The following is a 24,685-nucleotide window of genomic DNA, read 5'->3' as shown; positions in this document are numbered from 1 at the left end:
TACATGATCGTCCTGCCTCGAGCCATCATTTTAGATGATCTTATCGAATGCGTCTAGTGAAATTAGGATCTGTGATTTGATCCAAGATGAAAGTCTGCGCGACCAAACGTCACGAGGCCATCGAGATCTCTATTGCCTTCGTTTTATTACCGACCTCAGTCTTTTTGAAAGACGCGTTAGCGAATACGTTCTTATAGCTGACGTCCCCAATTTCCTGCAGGTTTTGACTACAAGCTCTGCAATGTCCTGCTGGCTCTTGATACCCAATCATCGAATATCGCAGCTGGCGTTCATGAGAACCGCAGCGACGAGGAGGTTGGCGCTGGCGATCAGGTCAATTGGCAATATGATCTCATCCCTCTATGTCTTTATCTTTGTATAGTTCTCTTTTTCTCTTGGCTGTGTTTATTCTCACTGTTTCTCGTTCTGCTTATGGAACTGAATTTCTCTATTACGCCTAGATAATGATTCTTGTCTTTTTTTTTTTTTTTTCTTTTGTAACTAATCCAGCTGAGAGCACGCGTCTATAGTCATCATTAATGTAAATAGCCTTTTGCCAATAGATCACTTGTATTAAATCTTGCACAGTTCACTCGCACCTCAGTCGTAGATACGAAGTCCTTTTGGTTTCGGTCGAATCCAATCCCCAAAAAAATCCTACAACATGTAAAAGCTAAGCTTCCGTATTACCGTAACTGTAAGTGGTGGATGGTTTATTTACGTAGAGATGGTGTGGTCGCTATAATCGCCCTCGCTGTTGTGATCTACTCCGTTTTATCACTTCCGAGTTGGTTAAGAATATCATTATGTGCGTTTTCTAATTATTAATTTTCCACTAGAAATTAAACTCTCCGTAATTGCAACGTATTTTGATTTTCCGATAACTCTGTTTCTTGTGTGCATGCCAGTTTTTCTTTAATAGTTCGCTAGCCCTCTGCGTTTTCACACTAGCACCGTCTTTGGCATGGAACTTGAAGCATATGTATTATGCCTACAAGGAAAAGATAAAATGTCTTATTCCTTTGAGAACGTTCGATTATTTAAATATTCAAGTTCTATTCCCGAGCTGTATCCCGTGTCAAATAAATGCCTTTTCGCTGCTCTACTCTGCTCTGTTAGGCACCTTTATTTTTATGCATGCTTCGTAGTATCTCTTTATGTTTGATTTAGCGTTTGCAATATATCTTTGTAATCTCCATCAACAATAAGATCGATCTAGATCTTATCCCGTGCGATCGCATGTGTTTCGTGCTCTCTGACTTTAAAAGGATGCTTTACAATTTATCGCGCGATCGTCGCGGTCTTCCTAAATTATAATTTTGACGAAGAGAGCACGAGTACACGGCGATCGTTCAAAGTTAACTTAACAATCAGATTGAATGTCATTTATCATGTAAACAGGGCTTGATGTTCGGTTACGCCACCGATGAAACTGAAGAATGTATGCCGCTGACCGTCGTTCTGGCGCACAGGCTGAACCAGAAGATCGCTGAACTCAGACGAAGCGGTGAACTTTGGTGGGCTCGGCCGGATTCTAAGACTCAGGTACGTCATCGTTGATTTTCAAAGAATATTTGAGAAATCATCTCCACAGTTATAACATAAAGAAGCCATGGAAGCGTTCAATGATGTTCTATTAATGTATTTGCTACTCTTGAATGCCATGATGATAACGCATGTCTGAGGCGACTTCTTTGGCTACTTCGGATCTTTCCCTGATTACTGTCAACGGCAATGATATCAATGATTTACAAGTTACGTCATACGGATCTTTGTAAATCCATAGGTTACCTGCGAGTACATAATGGACCACGGAGCTTGCGTGCCTGTCAGAGTGCACACCGTGGTCGTGTCCCTGCAGCACAGCGAGAAGGTCACCCTGGAGGATCTGCGGAAGGCTGTCATGGAGAAAGTCATCAAGGAAGTCATTCCAGGAAAATATCTGGATGAGAGAACGATCTTCCACGTGAATCCTTGCGGGTTGTTCATTATCGGTGGGCCACAGGTGAACTATGAAAAAAATTAATAATAAATCTGCTCAGTTATGGCTCATCGTGTCATTTATGACAATTTTAATTTCCTTGTTTTTCATAATTTCTTAATTTTTTTTATTGAACGCAGTCGGGATGATAACACGTAAGAATTTGACCATCTCATTCGAACTGTGTTCAGAAATGATCATGCAATGCTAATGCATCATCGTTCATCGGCATTAAGACTTCAAAACATAACTGAGATCGTGGACTGACGACATTGCCAAGATCAAAGAGCGCATGTCACTTGTTAGCTCGTCAATCTTATCGATCCAGTTGTATTCCTCCCAAGGAGGAGGGAGCACCATTTGTTGCCCTCTTCATTTTCCCCTACTTTTTGTTTCCCGTCGATGATAACTCAGTTACGTGATTAACTCCATCGTTAACGAAGAGACGGGCTCTCAGGAGGTCGGAGTGGATCGTGGTAGTCGGGGAACGAGAGGATAAACTTATAAATATTCGCCACGGATTAACCGAGGAAAACAAGAAACTTTTAACTTTGCAAATGTACTTGAAAATCCCCGCGATATCGCGTTCACGTGATTATTTCAATAAGTCAACTGCTAATGCATTTCTTGCTATTCTGTTTCAGAGTGATGCTGGACTCACGGGTCGTAAGATTATCGTCGACACATACGGAGGTTGGGGAGCCCATGGTGGTGGCGCTTTTTCCGGCAAAGATTTCACTAAGGTTGATAGATCTGCTGCTTATGCTGCAAGATGGGTCGCTAAATCGTTGGTAAAGGCTGACCTTTGCAGACGCTGCCTTGTCCAGGTAAAGATTTCTTTCAATATTGCTCTATCACAGCTTTCTATGTAATGCAATGAAATTGACGGCAAGGGAATGAAATAGAGTAGGTTAGCTCAAGAGAGTTTATAGCGCGATGCAAAGAGATAGTATAACAAAATATGATTGAATGGCTTGTCTGAATTCGGTTTCAGGTTTCATACGCTATCGGTGTTGCTGAACCACTATCCATCACGGTCTTCGATTACGGGACATCAAAACTCTCCCAGAACGAGTTGCTGGAGATCGTGCGGAAGAACTTCGACCTACGCCCTGGAAAAATTGTCAAGTATGTATGAAACGATAGTGGTAAGATGTTGTAATGCGGAACTCCTGTGAAAAATTTTGCACAGAAATTGAATTGTTGAACGCTTTTTGCAGGGAGCTAAAGTTACGCAATCCAATGTACCAACAGACTAGCACATATGGTCATTTCGGTCGCGATGGCTTCGCTTGGGAACAGCCCAAGTCTCTGATTCTCGATTGATCAGAGGATCATCTATAAACCACTTGTCATTTCTTAATTTAAAAACCTTTCGACTCTCTAAGTAACCGTGTATCTCGTAACTTCTTCCCGGAATATTCCCAAACCTCCGCGCTGTAAACCAACAGACGACTAACCGACCTGAACGACCAGGAAAAAGATCGCTCAGTCGCGTCGCCATTCGTCCTTTATCGTCTGAGGCAGACTCTTGGATGTCAGCGACCAAAAGAAAAACAGGAAGTGAGAGATTCCAAGAGAAGGAGGTTTCCATTGCTCGTCCTTGCGGATACGGAACAGTTAGTACAAATTAGCGCGATCTCCATGCAAGTCCAGCAGAAGAGACGGAGTTACGAGTATCTGAAGGATTACGCAAAGGGGAAGCGGATGTGGCAATCGTGTCGGCAGCGGATTGGGAACCTCGGAGTTACGGTTCGATGGGCAACAATGGTCGAGAAAAATAGAAAATAAAAGAATGCACGGAGCTTTATTATGAGGTCCCTTGAAATCCTATCTTCGAAGTACCGCCCGAATAAGTAACTAAGTCTGTATATATTATATGTATCGGCAGTGAAATGTCTCGTTGTGTAGCGCGTAAATACGAGTAATGGCTATAGGAGTGATGCAGGAACAGTGTCATGCAAAGGAATAATGCACAAGGACGCTTGAAATTCTTGGCTTCGTTCTTTTCGTCGTCGTAGTCGTAGTCATCGTCATCGTCATCGTCATTGTCATCGACACGTTCCTGGCGTCGCCCTCTTAGCGATACTTGAACTAAAGACATCTATCTCGTCTAGAACCTTAGCCATTTTAGTAGCCATAATTGTTCGGGAAAGGTCATATCGAGAAGAGGAGGAAGAAGAAGAAGAAGAAAAGTACGCCCAAATGCAATTCGAACTTTATCTTTATTATTATATACACTTAAAGATGCACGGTTCATGAGTGTCACGACACCTATAACAATTCATTCGCGAGCGATTCGTTACCAGTAAAATTTAGTCGATTGAGCCTTCAACGCGCGTGCCATCGCGTTTTCTCTTTAACTCTGCATCGGTAAATTGAACGAGGAACTGCAGATGTGACACGATTCTGTGAAAGAACCGAACGAATTTAGCCAGAATGAAGACGAAAGAAAGAAAGAAACGTAAGACCGCCTGAAAAGCGTATTCTTAGTAAACTAACACGTCGAATTAATTGGGGGCCTGAGTCTCTGGTCGCATTCAGAACTGCCCGAGCAAGTGTTAGACACAGTGCGCAAATATGAATTGTCTTAATTATTTAATTTAAAATCAGAAGATTGCGATCAGAGCGCTGCTACGGTTCATTTCCTGCTTGATCCATATCAACCAGTTTAGGTTGAAGAAGCGGAAGTATCACGTGAACGAAGGACAGTCTCCCGAGAAGTTTTCAAGGCAAATGGAAAACAGGAAACAATGAAGGAGTACGAAAGGAAGGATACAGTGTGAAAGAACCCTTGATAAACATACAACATGCATGCGAAATATCGATCAGAACAGTTTGATAATAATGCAGAGATCAACCACAGATCGCACGTGCGACGGAGCTCGAATTATGCAAAATGAAGTAATCTTTTTTTTTTGTAATTGTGTTACACAAAAATAGAGTTTATCATTGTTAAGCGTCTTGGAGGAAACCGTATTTAGTCGAATTACACCGAACCTCTATTATCGAACCAAGGAAACTTTACCCTTGAATGAGAGATGAATAATTATGTAAAAATGCACAAGACCATCGTATATAGTAGGCATAATAAAAGAAAAAGATTTTTTTTAAGAAAAAACAACTACAGTTTCCTTTATTTCATAAATACGCAATTTAATCCACTCAGACTTGGCTGCTTCGTAACATTCATACTCGATATCTATTTTTATTGTTAGCAACAGCTTCATTGAATGTACGGCGAACTGGTAGATTCCAGATCATGACATGACTTTCTCTTTGTTTTCATGCGTTAAACGTGGCAAAAGAATTTGGCAAACTCCACGTAACGACGTACAATTTGCAAACTCTCAATCTGTTAAAATATATCATCTGTATTGACTGTTTTCGCAACTCACTGTTATCAAAGTACTGAAGTTAATCATTATATTAGACAATTGTCTGTATAGAATCGCATATCTCATCCGTATTTTATACTCTTACAAAATGATTAATTATACTAAGAGGAAACGGGCAACCGAAATGAGCCTTGGTAGGTCCGGATATTTCAGTTGGATAGAAAGAAAATAAACAGAGTTGCTTACACAATAATAGTTTTATTATTACAATTACGCGTTTCTACAGACAAGTACACGTTTTTGTATTCGAATGACATAAAAATTACCACGGTTATACTAAATATACATATTGCCTATACAGCAGGGAAATTTCCGGCTTACGTTCTTTCCTCGTATAACTTTTCTCAGTATATTTTTTTCTTTCGGAAATTTTTCAGCTGAGTAGCTTAAAAACTCTCATATTTATAGATATATACACGATAAATCGATGAAGGTACGTGATACCTGAATCTTCTGTTCAGCGCACTCATCGGTCCCATTGCATGAAAATACAGAAGGCAAAATAGTACGAAAAAAAGGATTAATTGTACGGTGCTATTAATAGTTAAGTGCACAAACATTTCAGTGATGACCGATTAAGAAAGTCTTCGCGGATAAAAATGCTTTTATTGTATCCCACTTTACCGTAAAGTTAACACAATCGCGAGCGCTTAAAAATAAATTTATTTTGGTCCTGGGACCGAGTTGTATTTTCCTTTAAGGAATCAGGAAGATAGCTAAAGTCACGCAGTTACATAATTCATTTGGATTCTTCTTTTCTTTTTTAAACTGAATAAATGATCCTGTTACGTACCATGACTTTAGCGATCTTATCAGTCCCTCAAATATATTCAAGTAACCCCATCTAAAAATCTAGCAATCTCCTAAAAAATAAAGAATTTTTAACAAAAGTAAGAAAAAACGTTCGTCAGACTCCTCGAGTTACCGAATGTTAGAGATACTCTATGTGTGCAGAGAACCCTCGTGCAAATGTATAGATAACGCGATTCTTAGCGTAAAATAAATTGATGAACATGATTCATCGTCTGTCGACTTATTTGATATTATTAGATTACAATTACTTCAGGCCTTCAGTTCGTAATCAATTTTTTGGGTGCGTGAATGCGACTGTGCCTCAGGAGTGAGCTCTTATCCGTGAATGATTTTTCGCACTCGACACATTTGTAAGTCCTGCCCGTGTGCGTGACCAAGTGTCTGCTCAGACCGGAAGCGTGGCAGAAAGCTTTCGGACAGAGCTGACAGTGATGCAGCTGAATATCGTTTGGATTCAATTTTTGATGGCGACGCATGTGTACTTTGAGGGCCTCGCGTTGTGTAAAACTCTTCTCGCAGTGCTGACACTGGAACGGTTTTTGGCCAGAGTGCGTCATCAAGTGACGCAGGAGAATTTCCTTTTGGGCGAAGGCGCGATGACATATGTTACAGCCAAAGGGCTTTTCACCTGTTGACAGATTTCACAATTTCTTTATATTATGCACTGAAACCTCGGAATGATTTGCAATAATAATTTTAAGGATTATATATGTTTACATTGAAACGGGATAGTCACAAGTAGAAAAACTTAAATGAAAATATAAGTACCTGTGTGAGTTCTCTCATGTCTTATTAAAGCTGACCGAGTGGGGAACCATTTCTCACAAGCCTGACACGTGAATCCTCTTTGAGTCGAGTGCACAGACTGATGACTCTTTAGCATTATTCTTCGTGTAAATGCTTTAGGGCACTTGTCGCACTGAAATACTTTCAGTTCCTCGCTGCCAGCTTTAGCCATAAATAGAATCATGATTTTACAAAGTGGCTTAACAAAGCGGAATAGTATGACTGAATGGTAGTATATACTATGTTATTATTCACATACTTATCGTTTGATGTATCGGTTGAAGCTTCAGAGACTCGCCCTGGCCAGAACTGTTGCTTGTCAACTCCATCATATAGACATTCTTGTGATCTGCATTAGCAATTGCACGTTGCACTTCCTCAGCTTCGTCTTCTGATTCATGTTCTTGTTTTATACGCGTAGTGCGTATGGTGCAGCGTGCCTTTGCTGTTCTTTCTTCTGCAGGTATCAGGGTAATGTTCTCAGGGCCTTCAGACATGGTCTCATCCATTTCAGGATTCTCTGATGCCATTCCTAAGGATAGATAATGGTGAACTTAAAAGCGAATCCAAGTAATATTGAAGAAAGAAGAAAATCATCTGAATATGTTGCAACTCTTCTTCAATAAATATGAAATTGAATCATACCAAGGATATATCCTCCAACGAGTTCTTCTTCGGTAACTTGGATAGGATCTCCATCAGCCTGGCCACTGTCACCCTTACTTGATACCAAATCAGCCAAAAGCTGTTTTACTTGTTTTGATTTCCCGCTACCAGAAGCATCTTTAGAGTCCTGTTCAGCTCCCTCTTCACGTTCTTCCTCCTCTTCGTGTCCAGTAAGTTGCTGAATCAATTTCATATGTTTCCTGAGTTTTGTATCAGCTGCTTCACATTTTTTCTTGAACTGATACGATTTTTCCAGTTGGTATTTACACGGATGACAAATCATGTTGGGAAGTCCATCATCTTCGTAAACCTGAAAGTAGTAATTATAGAAAAGCTTTGAACTAATTCGATTGTCCCTTAACTGATAAATGACAAATGAGCAGTAAATATGGGCATATATAACACCTTTGAGATGGCATTATTTTTTCTTCAGCAGCATTCCGTCTAAATGATTAATAAAAATAAATGAAGCCTAACAGGTACATGATTCTCGGAACGACTGCAGTTCATGTGAATAAAAATTAGCACGACTACTGAACTCTTGAATGTGAGGGATCTAAGATTGTATAGGAGCGATCGCTAGTGGGGGTCGCAGTAGGCTAATGAAACGAGCGAGTGGGCGACTATCAGGATTTCACAGTAGGAGGGACATAGGTACACTGGTACATAATATCGAAATGAAGTATTACAGGCAAATGTATCTAGCATTACAGATCTCTATAAATCCATAGGGTAAACGTTTGAGCAAGCCGCGAGTACAGTCTAGATTCCTGCAATAAGCGATGAGGAAAGGTGGCGTAACGCAGAACGTGTAAAGTCGATAACTCGGTAAAGACGGTAGTTGCTTTGCGCAGTGTGTTCTGTGTTTCCTGTGTACGTTCATGCGCACGTACACGCTCTTCCTGCAGGAACACGCACGCAGATTCGCACACAGACGGCAGAAAAATAAGGACAATCAAGCGTAGAGAGATAAACTAGATTCCTATTTTTCAATGAAAGCTACCCCGGCGGTCCGTGGGAGTTGAGAATAGGCAGCGAAGAAGACGACGAAGATGCCAAGTGGGCACAGAATAGATGCCAGGAACATACCTCGAGATGAACACAGGCCATAATTCGCAGAGGCAGGGGCACGGCGTCGTCGTCGAAAATCGGCACCATCTCTTCCTCCTTGGCCAAGCACAGTCGGCACAGCTCGTTCACATGAATAATGACGTTGCTCGGGCTGTCGCCCTTCTTTCTGCTGTACGTTTTCATTGCTTTGAGGGCGACAGGTACCACGAGAATCACGAAATTTCAAAACACAAGTTGTAAATTCGAGCTTTCCGATGGAAAACAGTGAGCGTCCCACGGCTCGGTCACACACAACGGGATCTATAATGGCGGCGGTGGCGGCGGCGGCGGCGGCGACGGCGGTGGCGACTACTATGGCGAGGCGCTGTGCTACGAGGGCATTATGGCCGCGTCGGGACAAAACCGGCAAGAGCCAACTATCCAACCGTCCCAATCCAAAGGAAGCAGAACCAGTCAGCCAAGCTGTGCAACGGAGAGCGCGAAACTGGCTTCGAGCAAGAGACGCTACGTCGGCGACTGTCGCGCCGCCACCGGCGTAGTCGATAAAAGCGGGAACTATTATTGATTTTCCATTCTTCCCAACGGCGGGAAACGATTTCGCTTGTTATTGGCGTCTTGTGGCGTCCTGCTAGTGGTGCGCTCTTATCGTGACCGCCCTCGGATTTTCGCTTTCCCCAAATATACTTTTGCAAATCGAGACAACGTTAACCGGCTGTGCATTCCACCCTTCCGACGCTGACAATGAGAAGATAAGGAAGAACCAGCCGAATGCCACGAAACAGGACGCTAATTCGCAGTAACGCACAGAGCGTCACGACGCTACGCACTCGTCTCGGCTGCTGTTTCTCTCGTTTTTCGTTTACGTTAGAGCGGCGCAATATCGACGGGTGAAAATCTAAGACCGACCACGGAATCGATGACGTGTAGGAGCGTACGTGTCTGTCCTCTCCGCTTTAATCTTCGCGATTCACTTTAATGATATTGCTGCTACGACATAGCCTCTATATTGTGCTTTTTTCTTTTTGGAGCATTCCACAAAGTATATTTCAGTCATAATTGATTGTGGAAATTACTTACTGCGAGAACACAGTAGATATGTTAATTTTAAGTAAAGAACAAGAAATCAAAAATAAAAGGTGAATTTAGCACTTCTGAACACATGTTTTGCGAGGATGCTCAAGAACATTTTCACGATCGTCGAAAATAACCAAGAATCCTGATAATAGAACCACCTCTGCCACCGAAGCGGCTCCGTTAGGTGGACGCGGTTATTTTTGTACACGTCAAAAAAAAAGACACGGCGGGAATCTGATATTCGCAATTCAGTCTTGTAATCGGAATCATGATTCCAACAAAGTCTTCGGGATAAGCGAATTGTTCTACTTACCGCTAAAAAAATATACATATATATGAAATCTATCTATTACTGTCCGCCCACTGGGACGGATTATTTATTTTGGATCGGTTTACGTTACCGCTTGTTATACTCTTGCTCATCCGTGTTGCGCATTTTGCGATACTAACCGGCCGTGAGTTTCTGGCGAAATTTCACCTGGCAGAGCCATCAATTACGTCAATTTTCATATCTATTCGACCACCCCACAAGAATCCAGCACATTAATCAAAATTCCTCGAAACGATCCCAGGCCGTGTTTAGATTTTCAAAATTTTTCCTCGTTCCCGATGTTTCAGCAGGTCAACGAGAAGGAGGATTGGTGAAGTAGAATTTTATGTGAGAAACACGAGTGGGACATCGACCAATGAATTTTTAGAAAACTTGAGGAAACAAGACTTTTGCTTTGCCAGAAGACACGCGTGATGGCAGCGGTGGTGGAAGCGGGCTCAGGGGGGGGCCGAAAATAACTTGCACGCGAAGTGGAGAAGTGTAGAACTATATACGCGACAAGGGGAACGAAGTGGCGTGAAGGAGGGGTCGGGAAGAGGCTAGAGAGGCAGGAAGATGAGGAGAAGGGTCCAGACGTTTCTTCGACGTTCACTTTTGAGTTTAGTGTCTTCCACCTTCGTGAGAACGCGAGCTCTACGGTAGGTGCGTTAAGGTAGGTGCTCGCCTTACCTTGTCGACCATTAAATAAAAGAAAAAGGGTTTGAAGGTTCTGCGAGAGGGGGGAGGGGGTCCAGGGTCCGATGTGAAACCAGCTTCGACCACTCGGAGACTATGCGGGTCTCTTCTATGTGTCCAGGGAGGAACGTCGCGCTCAATTACCCTAAAGTGTCACACGCGTCATACGCTGACCCGGAGTTTTCGTTGTTCACACTTTTTCAACGTCTCATCCCATCGCTCCAATGTATTTGCCTCTCGTTCATCTTATCTCAACGAGTCTCTTTAACGAGGACCTTTGCGTTTTTTACGACGTACCCTTGTTTTACGCCTATAATATTATATCCTCGGAAGCCTTATGACCTTGCGAATAGAAGAGAGAACAAAGGACAATTATCTTCGGCTAGAAAAAATTTAATGACTGTTTTATTACTTACAAAGAAAATTTATTTTCCACTAAAAATAATCGGGCACTGCCTATCACGTTCCGGCTGTATGGTAGAAATATAGGCAGTGGGTGGAGGTTCTCGATGAACCCGAGATCAATCCGTTTGGTTCCGTGTTGGAATCCTCGGGGTGGACCCCCGCGAGACGTAATCCGAGCGCTAGTTCACCAGCACGATGGAAAGATCTACGGAAGGAGGGATATACAGGGAAGCGAAGATTTTGCGCGAGATGTAGATATATTCGGAGGAATTTCGTAGCAAAAATAACCGTGGTGGGGCCACTCGTGGCTACTCAACAGGGACGCCTCTTCCACGATATCCTCGATTATCACTACTGCCGCAAGTCGAACTTCTACCTGCGTCCCATTCACACCGATCCACTCTAATTAAATCTACGCCAGTCGTTGGTCCGCTATTCTTATTGCCTTTCTTTCTTTTTTTCTTCGAGTAGAATTCGATAAACCCCACACAGCTGCAATTGGGGAGGGATCCCTATCTTGAGAATGCCCTGCACGTACCTGGAAGTAGTACTTGCCGAGACTATTTTCGGCATTGTCTTTCACAGGATGATCCGTCGCGAGATATGGAGATCCAAGTGTATCGCATTCGATATAGAAGAATTCTGTATTTCTGTAAACAGTTGATAAACGCGGAGAATCATCGAAATCATTAAAGACTTGACTCGTTACCTCCATACTCATTACCAGGTTCGATTGTCGATAACAAACGGCACAAACTGCGTCCTGAGGCTCCATCGAGTTCCTGTCTCGCGCTTCGTTGGGATATTGACCGACCGACCGATCACCATTGAATTCACGAGCGAAGCCGGTAAAGTCGTTAACCTCCAAAAGGCCGGATTACGTAACCGTTAACGTCGAATGCAAATTTTCCTCGGCGAATGATAAACGCTATTTCGTTATTTAAGAAAAGTACATGGAAGTCATTGAACTTGGATGGAGATACGCCTCCGTGTACTTGATTGCTGAAATGATCAGAGCCATAAGATATTCGAGGATTTTACGTTGGACCGCGTCTTCTATTTTTCTCACTGTTATTTTTCTACTCGGTGGTCTCGCGCCTCTGTTTTCCTGGCACAGATTCCAGAATACTCCGGCCGACTCATCCGCTGACTTCTCGAGTATCCAAACATTCCGAAGTGATGCTTTCAGAGTTCTCGTACTTGATGACTTTCACGTGACGCCGCTTAAAATCGTCAGCCTCCGCTCACCCTCTAATACTTGACTCCGTCACTTTAGACTCTCCTCCGTACCAAGTGAAGTGTCAATAGGCCCCTGCGGGTGTCGGGTCGTAAGCGAATTAAAGTTCCACGTGTTTAATAATCGACGGATCATTGATTGCAGTTGTCGAAGGAAAGCAGCGGCAGTAAACGAAGAGGGAGGCGAAAATGTCGGGCCAGGGGCCAAAGTTCGTGAACAAGCAATTCAATTCGCCGATCAATCTCTACTCGAAGCAATCGATCCAGGAGACGCTGGACCGGCAGACCCAGGTTCTCGCCAACGGTGCAGTCGGGTAAGTGTCCTCGGCGTGTCTCCTGTGTATCCATGCGCGTTCGACATGTAAAATAAGAGAGCGAAGGTAAGCAAATAAACAGGAAGTTGTCGGACGCGATGGTATCTCGGTTACGTATTCGCCAGAAGAACCACCTTGCGGAAGGCGAAGGAGACGGCATGGCTTGACTGGCTCCCCACGTGTCAGTGACAACGAGTACTATTGGCGTTTCGATTGACGGACAACACGGATGATTCACTGGTCCGTGCGGTTTCTCGAGCATCATTGGCAATTCGTTATTTTCAGAGGCATGAATCACTCGGGTTAGAGATAAACGGCTGGCTGCGCCGTTGCGCAAAGCTGCTGTACTTGACTTAGTTTCTCAGCCGATGGCTCAGTTTCTCAGTCAGTGCTGCCGACTTACCTTCGAGAGGACTGACGAAGAATAGCCAGGCGCGGTAGTCGCGGCAGTCGTGTCCGTGTGCGTGTCCTTAATTTATTTTCCGCTTTAAACTCGATATACCCGCTTTCCGCGTAATGGCGGCCATTTCTGGAAATAAGAGGTAATTCTTTATTTCTAATTGAGGCAGTCGCTATGGCGCAAAGTTGCAAACTCGTAAGTGCGAGCAGCGATCACGCATCTCTTTCGCGCTTTCTTGCAGAATCGACTTCAATCAGTTGGCCAAACCGTCGAATTTGCAGAACAGCGCGGTTCTGCGTATGCTCGAGGAGGAGGAGGCCAGACAACGTGGTGGACAAGGCAGTAAGTCATCGCTAAATAATTACGTGGAAGCTTTCATTTTTATTTGCACGTCGAATCATGAGCTTCTGGACCTCGTGTCTGTTGTCTCGTGAGAAATTGGCAGGATGTCCGAGCTGCGCCAGACTCGTAGAGACTTTACGAGCTATGTAGGATGTTAGCCTGGTGTGTATATCGGCTAATGATCCTGGTCCAGGTGTATCTGTGGAGATAAGAGAAGATAAAAATTGAAAAGATAGTACGATAGTAGTGAGACTTAACGTAGCGGAAAGCGAGAAGCTGACTAACCGGCGCTTAGCTGCGAATTAATGAAGCCTGACGCTTTGCTGCTCTTTAAATTCTGCTTTGGTCCATCCGCTTCGGGGTTCCGAAGGTTCGCCGGAAGTCCAGCTCATCCTGAACACGCCGGAAGTTCGTCGTTTGTTGAGGCCGCGAAGTCGCCTTCGCGAGTGCTGGCCCCCCTTCTGCCCCCCCGACGGACGTTATTGTCGCCTACTTTTGCACCCGGGCCCAGGTAACCCACCCACGATGATGGCTCATTGTCGGTGGACTCCGTTAGCGGCGTCACTGCCATCATAATAGCTGTCATCATCGTCATTGTGGCGTCTTTGAAAAAAATTCCTCCCCCGGTAGAACCCACGATAAAGTTCTCCTCCCTCCATGACTCCCTGGACGCCCCTTCCACGGCTCTGAAGGAAGCTTTATGAGCTCTGACCAAATTGGCCGCGTTATAATGAAAGGGTAACGTGGACAGGTGGAAACCAGTGGACCTCATGGGTAGTAGTTGGCTGACGCTGAATCGACCGCCTTTTGCCAAAACCTCGGTACGTTGCGATTTCACATTAGACTTTTTTCACTTTCGTTATTCATGCGCGTTCGAGCGCAAGAGACTCGCTAGACGCAAACGTAGACAAATATCCAGGTATCCAGTTTCCCGTGACCGACGTCTACCTTTCTGTGACGTGACCGTGACGGTAGGACATTCCATACTCTACGGGACGATAGGCACTCGGGTGTGACGGCCTCGAAATTTCGAAATTCCGGTGTAATATAAAAATTTGGACTAAAGATACACGCAAGGACGGGACCCGCGCAATATCTTTCCGATCCGTGGGAATAATCTTCAAATATAAACTTGGCTCCCGCGGCTTTTCGTTCTATCGTCACATAATCCAAGAGAACTTCGGCTTGTAGTCGTTGGCCCGAGAACCCTCGTACCTTCGGAGACATAAGGCTGCTGCTAGAGTCGGTTGTGTGCGCCGTGACGCAACTCGCGTTGCTCTTTCAATTAACACACGCGAGATCCGTACACCTCTCGCATTTCGATTCAGCTACGGGAGCCGACTGCGTCGCGATCGTCGAACTAAAGGTGAACACGATACGAAGTCAACTTGGAGGATTCGAAGATTTCGATTTTGGCACCAGCCTAGTCATCTTTGTCGACTATTCCGGAAACCTGATACTCCTGAAACAAGTACGTTGGTGGTTGTTACTAGTGGAAAGAGTAAAATTAACGACGGCGCGAAATCATTTAAAAATAATGTTTAATTGAACAATACCTCGTTGCCGTGCTGTAATATTACTGAGTGGATATAAATAAACTATCGTGACTCAGATTTTCTTGTGACGCACGCACATATGCACACGGCACTGACCCGTTATTCCAAAATACAAAGGTTCTGCGCGGCGAAGGTATCACCCAAGACTTGCCTGCTTCTTTCTCTCGTAGTTCCCAAGCGAAATATAGTTCGATCCGAAATCGATTAGTCGAGACGAGGGCTGCTTCTGCTCGGCTTGGCTTCCATTCCTAAAAGCACAATCGGTCATTGCCATCAATATCTTCGTTCTCATCTTCATTGGTGAACTCCTCGAATATCTGATCGCATTGTACCTGAATTGACCGAAGCGGTGCTTGCAGGTCTGAAGAGAGTCGCGTGGCCACCGCCACCCGAGGATCAAGATTTCATCTACGTGGAGCAGAGTCCTGTCCAGGCTAAGGTAATCTAAGAATAAATTAATAGACTTTCAGTGATTCTCGCACGTTGGCACGTTGGCACGTTAGCTATCGACTTGTACCAAGTTATCGGACAGTTGACCATTATCAGTCAAGTTCTTGGTTGACTACACACTGAGGATGGAGGTGCGAGCTACCGGGCCTAGCGAGCACAAAATTATACCGTCTTGTCCATGAGAGTTGATGTAAGCGCAAAAGACAATATTGCCGTTTTCCTTTCGTAAGACTCGTGGAACTGGCGAGTTCGCCTCGTACCAGAGCAGTCCCTCGTCAGGTCCGTCGCCCCAGCCACCGTCGTTGAGCCAGGCCCCACAACTCCAGGCACATCAGACATTCGTGCCATCATCTCCGTCGCCCGTGAGTCCCGGCGGGACGCTTCGACAGCCGTCCCACTTTCAGCAGGCTGCCCCAGTTAAGGGTTGGGCCCCAGTCACACCGCCGGCATCATCCCCTTTACCCCAACAAACTCAGCAGCCACCTTCCTGGAGATCGCAGCAACAGCAGTCTCAACCATCGACTCCTCAGCAACAGATTCAGGCCCCGTGGAGAGAGCCCCAGCATCAGGTCCAGGTACGTCAGTGAAATATGTCACCAAGCTGACATCATGAATTTAGAGTGACGTCCAATGGAGCAGCTCAATTCTCCACGTTGGTTTGCCCCGTGAGGAGCGTGCAGTCAACTGGTCAACTTGGTAACGACCTTAGTCTTTGGTCGGGGCCTTTATGTAATTTTCTTCATTAACGTTTTCCCACTATAAGACGATTTTCTTTTATGAATTGCAGCAGCCACAGCGAAAGGAGCAAGCGTCTCGTATTCCTCCTCAGCAGGCACAGAGCCAACCGGTTCAAGTGTATCCCTCGGCAAGCCCGGCACCAGTTTTCGAGCCACCGCCATCAACCATCACTCTCAGACCGCAGCCACCAATTTCTCAGGTACGTCGGATCTTAAATTTAGAACGAGAAAAAGGATTAATGAAAGCGCTTACGTACCGGTTCAGGTACCGGCACCAGTGTATCAGGCACAACCAGCGGCTACGAAGGCACCAGTCAGTGGCAACATGAGGGGAGACATGAAGTGGCCGCCTGCGTCTGTGAAAGCTCAGACGGAGGCAGAGAACAGGGCCCGTATGGAACTTGCAAAAGGCCCTGCCGTCAGGCCCCGCCGAGTCAACAAAGATTACACCGGGTTCTTCTCTCAGCATGCGCTGAACAGCACGTACCCTGGTTACCGGGCCCCACCCGGAACTCAATACTTCACCCCTGCTTATCAGCACTAGCGAAAAGATCCTCGCTTACCAAAAACCTCCCGCGAAGAGTCCTTCCGGGTAAGACCCCAGAGGGTGCTAGTGCAGAGACGTCGACAGCTTCGTCAAACTTCCCTTCTCTGGCATCCTCCACGAGACGTCTGGATGTTACTCCGTCCTCGCTGAACGAGCGTACCTTGAACAGCGAGGGTTCATCGCTTTGGACTCCTCTTGACTATCCCTCGGGAATCGTAAACCGTGCAGGGGCTTCGGGGCACGTGTCCCCGCTCCCGCTTTCTTGACTTCCGGTTCCTGCTCGCAGCTGCCCCACGTTACCTCTTCCGTTCGCCAGAAAGCGATCCCTCCAGGAGTTCTTGAAACGTGCGAGGGAAGTCATGTCGAGTCCTATCGACATCCGTCACCTCATCCATTACGAACGTCTCCCGTGATAGCAAAACTTCTATTTTTCGTTTATTTTTCTCTTTTAGAGTTTTACTTGTCCCACCCAACTATTATCCCTCTTAAATATATGGTAGTATGCTTGATTCGCGCGACACGATTACCACTAACGCTTTCCTACCCAATTTTAAACTTCGACCCGTGACCTGGACCAGTCCGGTCAGTCAGTCCGACCAGCACCTCAGTGCGCATTGTCGATTTCGCAGCATCGTATATTCAGATGCCATCTTCGCCGATACACCGATCTTCAAACTTTTTGTATCGTAAGACTTGCGCGTTCTGACGAAACGACCTAGCTGTCGGATCTTGGATGATTCGACACCAAGGAAGATCATGCAAACAGGATCATAATTCCTGAATCGCGTACGGACGACTAAAACGACGAGATTCGAATGAAGAGTCTGAAAAGGGTGTATGCCAATCGACCCTTGTAGTTCTCTTTCTCTTTGCATAAAACGTTATGAAACGAAGATGGGTGTATTTTTTGTTGTTGTTGTTGTTGTATGTGATGCAACCACGACTGTCAGAGTTGTTAAGACTAACGGCAACTTCTTAACGATGTAATATATTGACGTGTATAAAGAAATAAACGATCCTTACACACAAGTCTGTCTTTCTATGAATCTCACAAAATTTTCGTGTCACAACGTACAGAACTATATGCGCTTTATTTGTTTCCTTCCATCATCAGTGATGGTACAAGAGGGTATATATATCTATAATATATATATATATATACATGCATATGTGAGTTTGTGTATAACTATATATATATAAATATATATATATAACAATGTATAGAATATGTCATACGAATCGCCTCCCATTAAACAGTAGTATCATCCACAATTCTGTCAAGAGCAGTTATAATTAAACTTGTTTCCCTGCCCTACCATCCCCATCCCTTATGAGGTATCCCGTAGTAAAAAAAAGAAAAGAAAATTTGCTCACATGATTATTAATAAATAATTAAATGCTCGTAAGGCTTTGTAGTCCCCAGGTAGATATTTTCGCGAGGACATACCATATTTAAATATAAAATAAAAAATAATAAATATCCTTTTTTTTGTAAACTAATTCATACTCCAAGGCAATTTACATGCTGCTGAATCGACATGGACTAGATAATCCGAGTGTTAAGCTAATTTTCTCTTTCACCTAATAGTAAAAAGAGATGCAGATTAATGTCAAAATATCTTTTATATTTCGTCTTGAATTTATGTTCACACGATTTAAAAAAAAATTTGGGACTGTTTCTTTTGGTCTGTTAAGAATTGGAACCGAACAAATTATATTCGCGTCGTTTAATTACCGTAGGTTTTGCTTTCATCGTGGCTAATTAAATGCAATTTTTGATTGCTACTGAATTGATGTTTGTGTGATTCTAAGCTATGTCCTTACAGGGAACAATTTATGATTCCATAATAAATTAAACCAAGGAAAATCCTTGAGTTTGCTGAATAGCCTGAAGAAGCTTGTACCGCAATTTTTCGCGAGTCTGATAACGGGGCAAATCTAGCAAATTAAAGCAAGTATGAGCAACCGGTAGAAACCGTTCGTCGGACATTGGTTGTATAGTTATCTAAAAAGAGAATTGAAATTTCATTGTTAGCCATATAAATGGAATATCATTATGTAGAATCATAAAGAGTTACCTTGATAGCCTTCATGCCTTGAATTGGTATCCGATCGCTGCCTGTTAAGAAGAGAAGAAATTTCTTTTTTTCTTCAAGGGGAAGTTCGTGAAAGATCTGCCAGAACATAATAATCGTAGGATCATCTTTTGTGTATCCCTCTTTGTACGTGGCATTCTTTTCAAGCTCCTCCCAGTCATAATTTTCATTTCCAACGACCACGGCCATCAATTCATGACTGTGGAATAATTCGAGTACTCGGCCCCCACACACTTTGTGAAAACCTTTATGGAAGGCCTGAAAATGACTCTCCACCGATTTATTGAGAATGTAATCAACGTAAAGATCCACAAATTGTTTCCTACGAGGGCGAAAAGCAAGTAAAAAAACATCACGTGAAAAATGTAGCAGGACTTAAGAAGAATACAGAAAGAGCAGAATACTCTCTACGTACTTATTCTCCAGCGTAACTGGAGTTTTACTACCATCCGGTATGAGCTCGTATATTTTTTGTTCGCCGAAGGCTTCTCTGGTCACCTCAAAATACAAGCAAAAAACATCTTCAATATCAGGCTCGTTATAATCCAGAACATCCTGTAGACTCCTACAGAGGAATTGAGTAAATTCACGTGAAACTTAAATTAATCTATTAATTTGCATGCAAATCATACTTGGCAAGCGTCGGCGACATATCTTTGATATCCGAAAGGCCAACTGGTTCATGGAGTAGCTTTTTATACAGGGCTAATGGAAACGGTAGGTTGATGATGATAAAATTATAAATCACCAAGCCACAAAGAAGACCGATTAGGAAGTACATGACTTCGCTCTCCAGGGAATCCGGTGAAAACCAAATAGTCCTAGTCTCCTCGTACTGTTTGAACATTCCGTATTTAGGATCGAGAATTTCTTTGAGTAAAAGCATAAAGAATTCTTTTCTGACACCACCAGCATCTTCGGCCTCCTCACCGTGAAATTTTACCTGTAAGAATTGACCAGCTTGTAATCTTTATGTTCTTTGCAATGACAAATATACTAGTTTCTTTAACTTGCCTTGAGAGGCTTTTTGAGATCGCTCGAATCATACTGCGACAGTTCTCTCAAAGTATCGTCCACTAAATTCTCCCTAGAGACATTAAGCATGACAAACTGATTGTGTTGCCGTGCATTAACGTTGTTAGCTGGAAACGGTGCGAGCAGCATGTGTGTAATAGCTCTGCTGGCAGCCTCGTTCATTGCTGATTGCATCTGAATAGCCTGATCTGTTTCAAGCAATATAGTCTTAGCTTGAGCGTCGAACAAAAACGGATAATTGCAGAAGAATATTTTGTGATACTGAAAAGAACGTGGGAACATTCGATAAACAATGAAAAGAGTTGAAGTAGTGAGACTGATAAGATACTAATGAATACCGAAAATGGATCTTCTTCGGTTAACCACTTAACGTAATCCATTCTAACATCTATAAATTCTGAGAGTTCCGGCAAGTGGAAGGAGGCATAAGGAACTCTAAGACCATCGTCCGTAGTGTGATTCAGCTTATTCAGTAGCCTAAGGAGATCGAGGGCGAGCTGTAGTGTCATATCCCAGGCGACGGTCTACCGGAAGAAGAAGAACAAAAACCACACGAAACGTTACTTACAAGTGAATGGAACTCGGTTCTTTTTTAGTGTCTTCTCGAGCATCCACTTATATATTACCTTATTTTCTTTAACTTTTGGCTGCCTAATGAAGTGAAGTACAACAATTTTAAAGGAGCGTACTAGCCTTTCGAAATAATGAGATGGAGCTTTACTCCACCACATGCCCACGACCTTAAGAGCTTCCGGTTTTAGGCCTAAGACCGCTTTGGAAAATGGTTTGTGTATTACATTGCTATTAGAAGGATCTGAGAAACCATGGTAAAGAGGTAGTATCAGGTATACCCGTAAAGATTCAACATCCGGTGGCGAAGGCATCAACGAGGGTATAAGCCCCTCTGTCAGACAAATAAAAATCTGGAAACCGTTCAAATATCTTCATTGAGGATTACAGGAATGGAATTTTGACATCGAACAATTTAGCAGCTTACCAATTCTTTGATTGTATTATTTTCCAATTCTGAAATTATCCCAAAGAGCCTAGTCGCCTGATCTATATCTACGCCGTGATGTTTACTCGAACAGCAATAGTGGGCGTCATTCGACAGTAAAAAGGAGCCATTTATACAAGCCTGACTTCTGAATACAGTCTCGAGATATCTATACAGAGAATTGTACAATTTGCTTATCAAAAGTAGCTCGTCCGCGCAGAATGGCATAAACGCATCGAAGATACGAGACTTAACCATTGCTAACTATGATACCGGAAATAACACATCAACGACAGAGACTTATGTACTAACTTTTGTACTCACGTCAAAAGGTCGTGATCTACTGGCGAATTCTGGGGCACTCTCTGGCACGCTGTCAGTTGTTCTTCCGTCACGATTAGAATTTGAGTTGAAGGTAAAAGTATCCTGCAATCGTCGGGCGGTATGTTATCCTGCGCATGACAATGAATGACATTATTCGGCCCTGACTAGATTAGAAAAGGTGCTACTGTTGAAATAGATTAAACAAGACCTGCCTTTCTCTGGGTCACAGTAGCGAAGCAATGATCTCCGCCACTGAAAACGCGTTTCACTACACAATCTACCGAGTACGGGCTAACTGTTGAGCCAATTTTTATCAAGGATTGATCAGCAGGTGCAACCCAGGGACCAAGTACGACTTGGGGAGTAGTCACGCTTCGTGCTACTCGAGTACCCAATTGTCCAGCGCCGCCAAGACCCCAAGCGTACACCTTACCTCGCGATGGTACCACGGCAAGAGTGTGTCTTCGACCACAGGAAACCTTTACAGATCATTTACACTGTTACATGACGCAGGCAATTGCCAAAGCTTCTTAACACCAAGTAAAATAAGATCTCATATACAATGTACCTGCGTAACTACACTGCCCATAAGTTCCATTACTTTACGAGGTAGTATGTCATTACTATTGTTTCCATGACCTAATTGTCCGTACATCCCGGCTCCGGAAGTGAACACACCGCCATCCTGAGAAATAAAGTTCCAGTTTATGGAATTCTTACGATACATAATGAACATTCGTGGAGAATTTTGCCAAATGACTGAAGTTTACCATAGTCATGAACACGGTGAAATCTTCGCCACAGGCTACGTAACGGACCTTGGCATTTCTTAATGTCCGTAATTGACAAGGAACAGTTCTCTCGTCCGTGTCATTCAAGCCCAACTGACCAAACGTATTTCTACCCCAACCAAAGACAGCGGCTAGTAATACCGAACAATTGTGTAATACATTAAGTAGGTATTAGTTGGTGAAAAAGTTCATGTTTATGTGTTTTGACTATTGTTAGGTTTCTCGTACCTGATTTAGTCACAGCTATACTGTGATAACCACCACAAGCGATATATGCAATTGGTATCACTTTCAGACTTGCTATAAGTTTGGGTTTGACTTCCTTTTTAGTTTCAGGCCCAAAACCAAGTTGCCCTTCGCTATTTGAACCCCAAGCATACAGTTCACCATTGTTGGTTAACGCTAAAGTGTGTTTGAGACCACAGGCTATTTGAATCACCACATTAGTCCCTAATGTTTTTACCATCCGAGGAACTCGTTCATTAAGGGTGTGTGTATTGAGACCTATATTGAAAGCACATTAAGAAAATGCTAAAATTATTTGTAATCGATAGATGGTCACCAAAATGATTTGATCTTACCTAATTGCCCGTCGGAATTTAAACCCCAGCTGAACACCTGACCCCATTCGTTCACTACTAACGTGTGACTAGCTCCACATGCTACTCGTTTGAAAACAAATGCATCCAGACCGGGTATTAATTCTGTAGAAAAAATATTATTACCCAGTTCATTGCAACTGTAAAATATACCTGTTTTGGGATTTATTTAACTGAATCATTATAATACTCACGCAGCCTTTTTCTTGATTTTTCATGACCAAGTTGTCCATAATCATTATTGCCACAAGAGTATACCTGACCATCATTTGTTATAACAACAGTATGGTTTTCGCCACAAGCGACTGGAAAGTTTAAGTACTTTTAAATTCAATGCATGAAAATTCATCAGATGCAAATTACTTGAAAACTCACTCTGTTCAACCTGTGTGGCCTTATGAAAATCAACCTCTCTAGGTAAAAGGATATTTTCAGCTTCAATACCTCCTAGACCAAGCTCTCCGTGTACAGTACTTCCCCAACAAAACATGTTTTTATCGTCTATAAATGTAGATTTATCAACTGCTATGCAAATTTCATCCCCAAGACGACGCTTCTTTGACCAGCTTGCCTGCATCAAACCATGATAGACATTGAGATAATTAGAGTCAACTATTATTTTATTTGAAAAGTAATACAAACGATTATGCATGTAATATAGTGATAAGATTGAATCCTAGTGCAGTTGCATCTTTGATAAATGGAAAGAATAATACAAGTGATGACTCGATTAAATTCTCCATTCGAATAATAATATAGTACTATTTTTTGTAGGAAGACTATAAATATTGGAGCATTCAAGAGGGATATTACTAACCATGGTACTTCATGGAGTTCACAGTCAATAACATAAGACATCAAGTTATATACCACCCCAGGTTATGCTACTTTAAAAAAAAATATACGTAGGTTACTTTAAAAATAATGCCTTCATAGTTGCTCCAGTGTAATAATTTCGACAAAATGTTACATTCTACTTGCTAAAAAATTAATAGCGTAACTGAAACGTACAAGAACGTATCTACATAAGACGTTCATGACATAGTAATTACGCACATTTCGACAAATACAATACGAAAATTTCACGAAAAAAAAAAGAAAGCAATTATCAAAATGAAATTTGTTAAAAAGCATACATGTTCTCTAAAACGAAGGAAACCCACGTAATTCCATAAGTGCAAAAGAGTTTGTGAAATTGTGAGACAATCTTGACTAAATTATCGAAATACCGTTGGGAAAGTAAAACGAAGGAGAATGAGAATGCGTTATAATTCAGAAAATGTTGATCTTTAAAATTGCTTAAAATTTTTGTTTTTTGACAATTTTTTATTGGCACCAAGGGTTATTGATACATATGTAATAATAATTAGATTATGTTATGTAGCTAGGATTTGGTTAGGTATATGATTCTAGCAAATTCTAGCAATCGCTGGATAGAAGACAAGTGGAAGGACAAACAAGTAAGCAAGAAGTATTTTAATACGCAGTTTACAGGGGTCTTGTGGTTCGATTTACCATTCGGCAAGGATCCATCGCCTCCTGGCATTTATATCACTTCCAGGGCTTTATTATTTTTACTCACATTTCCTATTTTTCACATACAGATCACACTTGCGCATTAAAAAGACTTTCCCTAAGATGAAAACAGTATTTCCGTTGTAACCACTACGGTTGGCTCCTGCTGGTTCTAGTAGCCGAATACTTGACTTTAGCCACTCGTGCCTCTTGAGAAAGCTGCCACTTCCTCAGGGCCATATTTCTAGAGTCTTCGATTTCTCATTATATGTATTTTTACTGCAGACACATTTATTTATTACATAGAATGATCTCTCATACGTAGTTTGTGCAGTCAAAAAAAAAAAAGATTTTTTCATCCATGTAGTAAATGAAATGTTCCCGCCACTAGCTTTATTCCGCCATAATGGCCAATCCACAGTGGTCGCCGAAAGACGATAAGTTCCAACTGACGAAGAGCAGAAGAGTCAATCTAGATGAATTTCGTTGATTCATGATTTTGCCCCACCCCATCTGAAGAACGACGGGCGGCCGGGCGGCGGCCAT

General features: G+C 42.9%; 4 protein-coding genes and 1 long non-coding RNA gene across 13 annotated transcripts in view; 2 read left to right on the top strand and 3 right to left on the bottom strand.

Annotated features, from left to right (window-relative positions):
* LOC107264524 (S-adenosylmethionine synthase) overlaps window positions 1-5,105 on the top strand; it is an 8,820-nt gene extending 3,715 nt beyond the window's left edge. The window contains exons 5-10 of one of the 2 annotated variants that reach the window (XM_015732863.2): window positions 221-333; window positions 1,402-1,545; window positions 1,787-2,005; window positions 2,626-2,808; window positions 2,976-3,109; window positions 3,202-5,105. In XM_015732863.2, coding sequence (XP_015588349.1) covers window positions 221-333; window positions 1,402-1,545; window positions 1,787-2,005; window positions 2,626-2,808; window positions 2,976-3,109; window positions 3,202-3,307 — 899 coding nt within the window. In that variant the 3' untranslated portion in view covers window positions 3,308-5,105. The remainder of the gene's footprint in view (window positions 1-220; window positions 334-1,401; window positions 1,546-1,786; window positions 2,006-2,625; window positions 2,809-2,975; window positions 3,110-3,201) is intronic. The other variant, XM_015732862.2, reaches the window with a different exon arrangement.
* A 456-nt stretch (window positions 5,106-5,561) lies between these two features.
* Window positions 5,562-9,239, bottom strand: LOC107264522 (zinc finger protein 543). Of its 3 annotated transcripts, none has more exons than XM_015732859.2 (5): window positions 8,734-9,239; window positions 7,624-7,954; window positions 7,238-7,510; window positions 6,961-7,140; window positions 5,562-6,820 (listed from the first exon to the last, which is right to left on the bottom strand). In XM_015732859.2, the coding sequence occupies exons 1-5, from the start codon at window positions 8,896-8,898 to the stop codon at window positions 6,450-6,452; spliced, it is 1,320 nt and encodes a 439-aa protein (XP_015588345.1). In that variant the 5' UTR covers window positions 8,899-9,239; the 3' UTR covers window positions 5,562-6,449. The 3 variants fall into 3 exon arrangements, with proteins under 3 accessions (XP_015588345.1, XP_015588347.1, XP_015588346.1); XM_015732861.2 differs by lacking the exon at window positions 8,734-9,239 and adding an exon at window positions 8,050-8,414 and having other exon boundaries at window positions 7,624-7,978; XM_015732860.2 differs by lacking the exon at window positions 8,734-9,239 and adding an exon at window positions 8,050-8,413.
* Window positions 9,240-10,618: 1,379 nt separating this feature from the next.
* LOC107264525 (extensin) lies at window positions 10,619-17,811 on the top strand. 3 transcript variants are annotated; one of them, XM_015732864.2, is made up of 7 exons: window positions 10,619-10,772; window positions 12,582-12,750; window positions 13,392-13,492; window positions 15,408-15,487; window positions 15,729-16,073; window positions 16,286-16,435; window positions 16,501-17,811. In XM_015732864.2, exons 2-7 carry the CDS (start codon window positions 12,626-12,628, stop codon window positions 16,777-16,779), a joined length of 1,080 nt encoding a protein of 359 aa, XP_015588350.1. In that variant the 5' UTR covers window positions 10,619-10,772; window positions 12,582-12,625; the 3' UTR covers window positions 16,780-17,811. The 3 variants fall into 3 exon arrangements, with proteins under 3 accessions (XP_015588350.1, XP_015588352.1, XP_015588353.1); XM_015732866.2 differs by having other exon boundaries at window positions 10,621-10,758; XM_015732867.2 differs by lacking the exons at window positions 10,619-10,772; window positions 12,582-12,750 and adding an exon at window positions 13,113-13,292.
* Window positions 13,512-14,665, bottom strand: LOC107264527. The gene is made up of 2 exons (XR_001536976.2): window positions 13,778-14,665; window positions 13,512-13,691 (listed from the first exon to the last, which is right to left on the bottom strand). It is a non-coding gene; the product is annotated as an uncharacterized LOC107264527 (long non-coding RNA).
* A 43-nt stretch (window positions 17,812-17,854) lies between the features above and the next one.
* On the bottom strand, window positions 17,855-24,539 carry LOC107264518 (probable E3 ubiquitin-protein ligase HERC4). Of its 4 annotated transcripts, XM_025081802.1 has the most exons (18): window positions 23,788-23,959; window positions 23,442-23,448; window positions 23,000-23,195; window positions 22,819-22,929; window positions 22,607-22,729; window positions 22,254-22,529; window positions 22,005-22,156; window positions 21,803-21,919; window positions 21,447-21,713; window positions 21,235-21,362; window positions 20,911-21,079; window positions 20,540-20,836; window positions 20,252-20,437; window positions 19,893-20,174; window positions 19,511-19,821; window positions 19,294-19,443; window positions 18,861-19,200; window positions 17,855-18,787 (listed from the first exon to the last, which is right to left on the bottom strand). In XM_025081802.1, the coding sequence occupies exons 2-18, from the start codon at window positions 23,442-23,444 to the stop codon at window positions 18,635-18,637; spliced, it is 3,261 nt and encodes a 1,086-aa protein (XP_024937570.1). In that variant the 5' UTR covers window positions 23,445-23,448; window positions 23,788-23,959; the 3' UTR covers window positions 17,855-18,634. The 4 variants fall into 4 exon arrangements, 3 of the variants coding, with proteins under 3 accessions (XP_024937570.1, XP_015588337.1, XP_015588336.1); XM_015732851.2 differs by lacking the exons at window positions 23,442-23,448; window positions 23,788-23,959 and adding an exon at window positions 24,207-24,539; XM_015732850.2 differs by lacking the exons at window positions 23,442-23,448; window positions 23,788-23,959 and adding an exon at window positions 24,140-24,518.
* Between the last annotated feature and the right edge of the window lie 146 nt (window positions 24,540-24,685).

The sequence above is a fragment of the Cephus cinctus genome, unplaced genomic scaffold, assembly GCF_000341935.2.
Source record: "Cephus cinctus unplaced genomic scaffold, Ccin1 Ccin1_scaffold0173, whole genome shotgun sequence".
Classification (NCBI taxonomy): Eukaryota; Metazoa; Arthropoda; class Insecta; order Hymenoptera; family Cephidae; genus Cephus; species Cephus cinctus.
The sequence above is the reverse complement of the archived record's forward strand: the minus strand, read 5'-3'. Positions and strand labels throughout refer to the sequence as shown.

Coding starts and splice junctions, on each gene's coding strand:
- LOC107264525 (XM_015732864.2), top strand. CDS start 12,626: ATGTCGGGCCAGGGGCCAAAGTTCGTGAACAAGCAATTCAATTCGCCG. Junction 12,751..13,391: donor CTCGCCAACGGTGCAGTCGG/GTAAGTGTCCTC, acceptor GCTTTCTTGCAG/AATCGACTTCAATCAGTTGG. Junction 13,493..15,407: donor ACAACGTGGTGGACAAGGCA/GTAAGTCATCGC, acceptor CGGTGCTTGCAG/GTCTGAAGAGAGTCGCGTGG.
- LOC107264522 (XM_015732859.2), bottom strand. CDS start 8,898: ATGAAAACGTACAGCAGAAAGAAGGGCGACAGCCCGAGCAACGTCATT. Junction 7,955..8,733: donor TGGCCTGTGTTCATCTCGAG/GTATGTTCCTGG, acceptor TACTACTTTCAG/GTTTACGAAGATGATGGACT. Junction 6,821..6,960: donor ACATGAGAGAACTCACACAG/GTACTTATATTT, acceptor ATCTGTCAACAG/GTGAAAAGCCCTTTGGCTGT.
- LOC107264518 (XM_015732850.2), bottom strand. Junction 22,157..22,253: donor TATAGCTGTGACTAAATCAG/GTACGAGAAACC, acceptor CGGTATTACTAG/CCGCTGTCTTTGGTTGGGGT. Junction 19,822..19,892: donor ATCTCAAAAAGCCTCTCAAG/GCAAGTTAAAGA, acceptor CAATTCTTACAG/GTAAAATTTCACGGTGAGGA.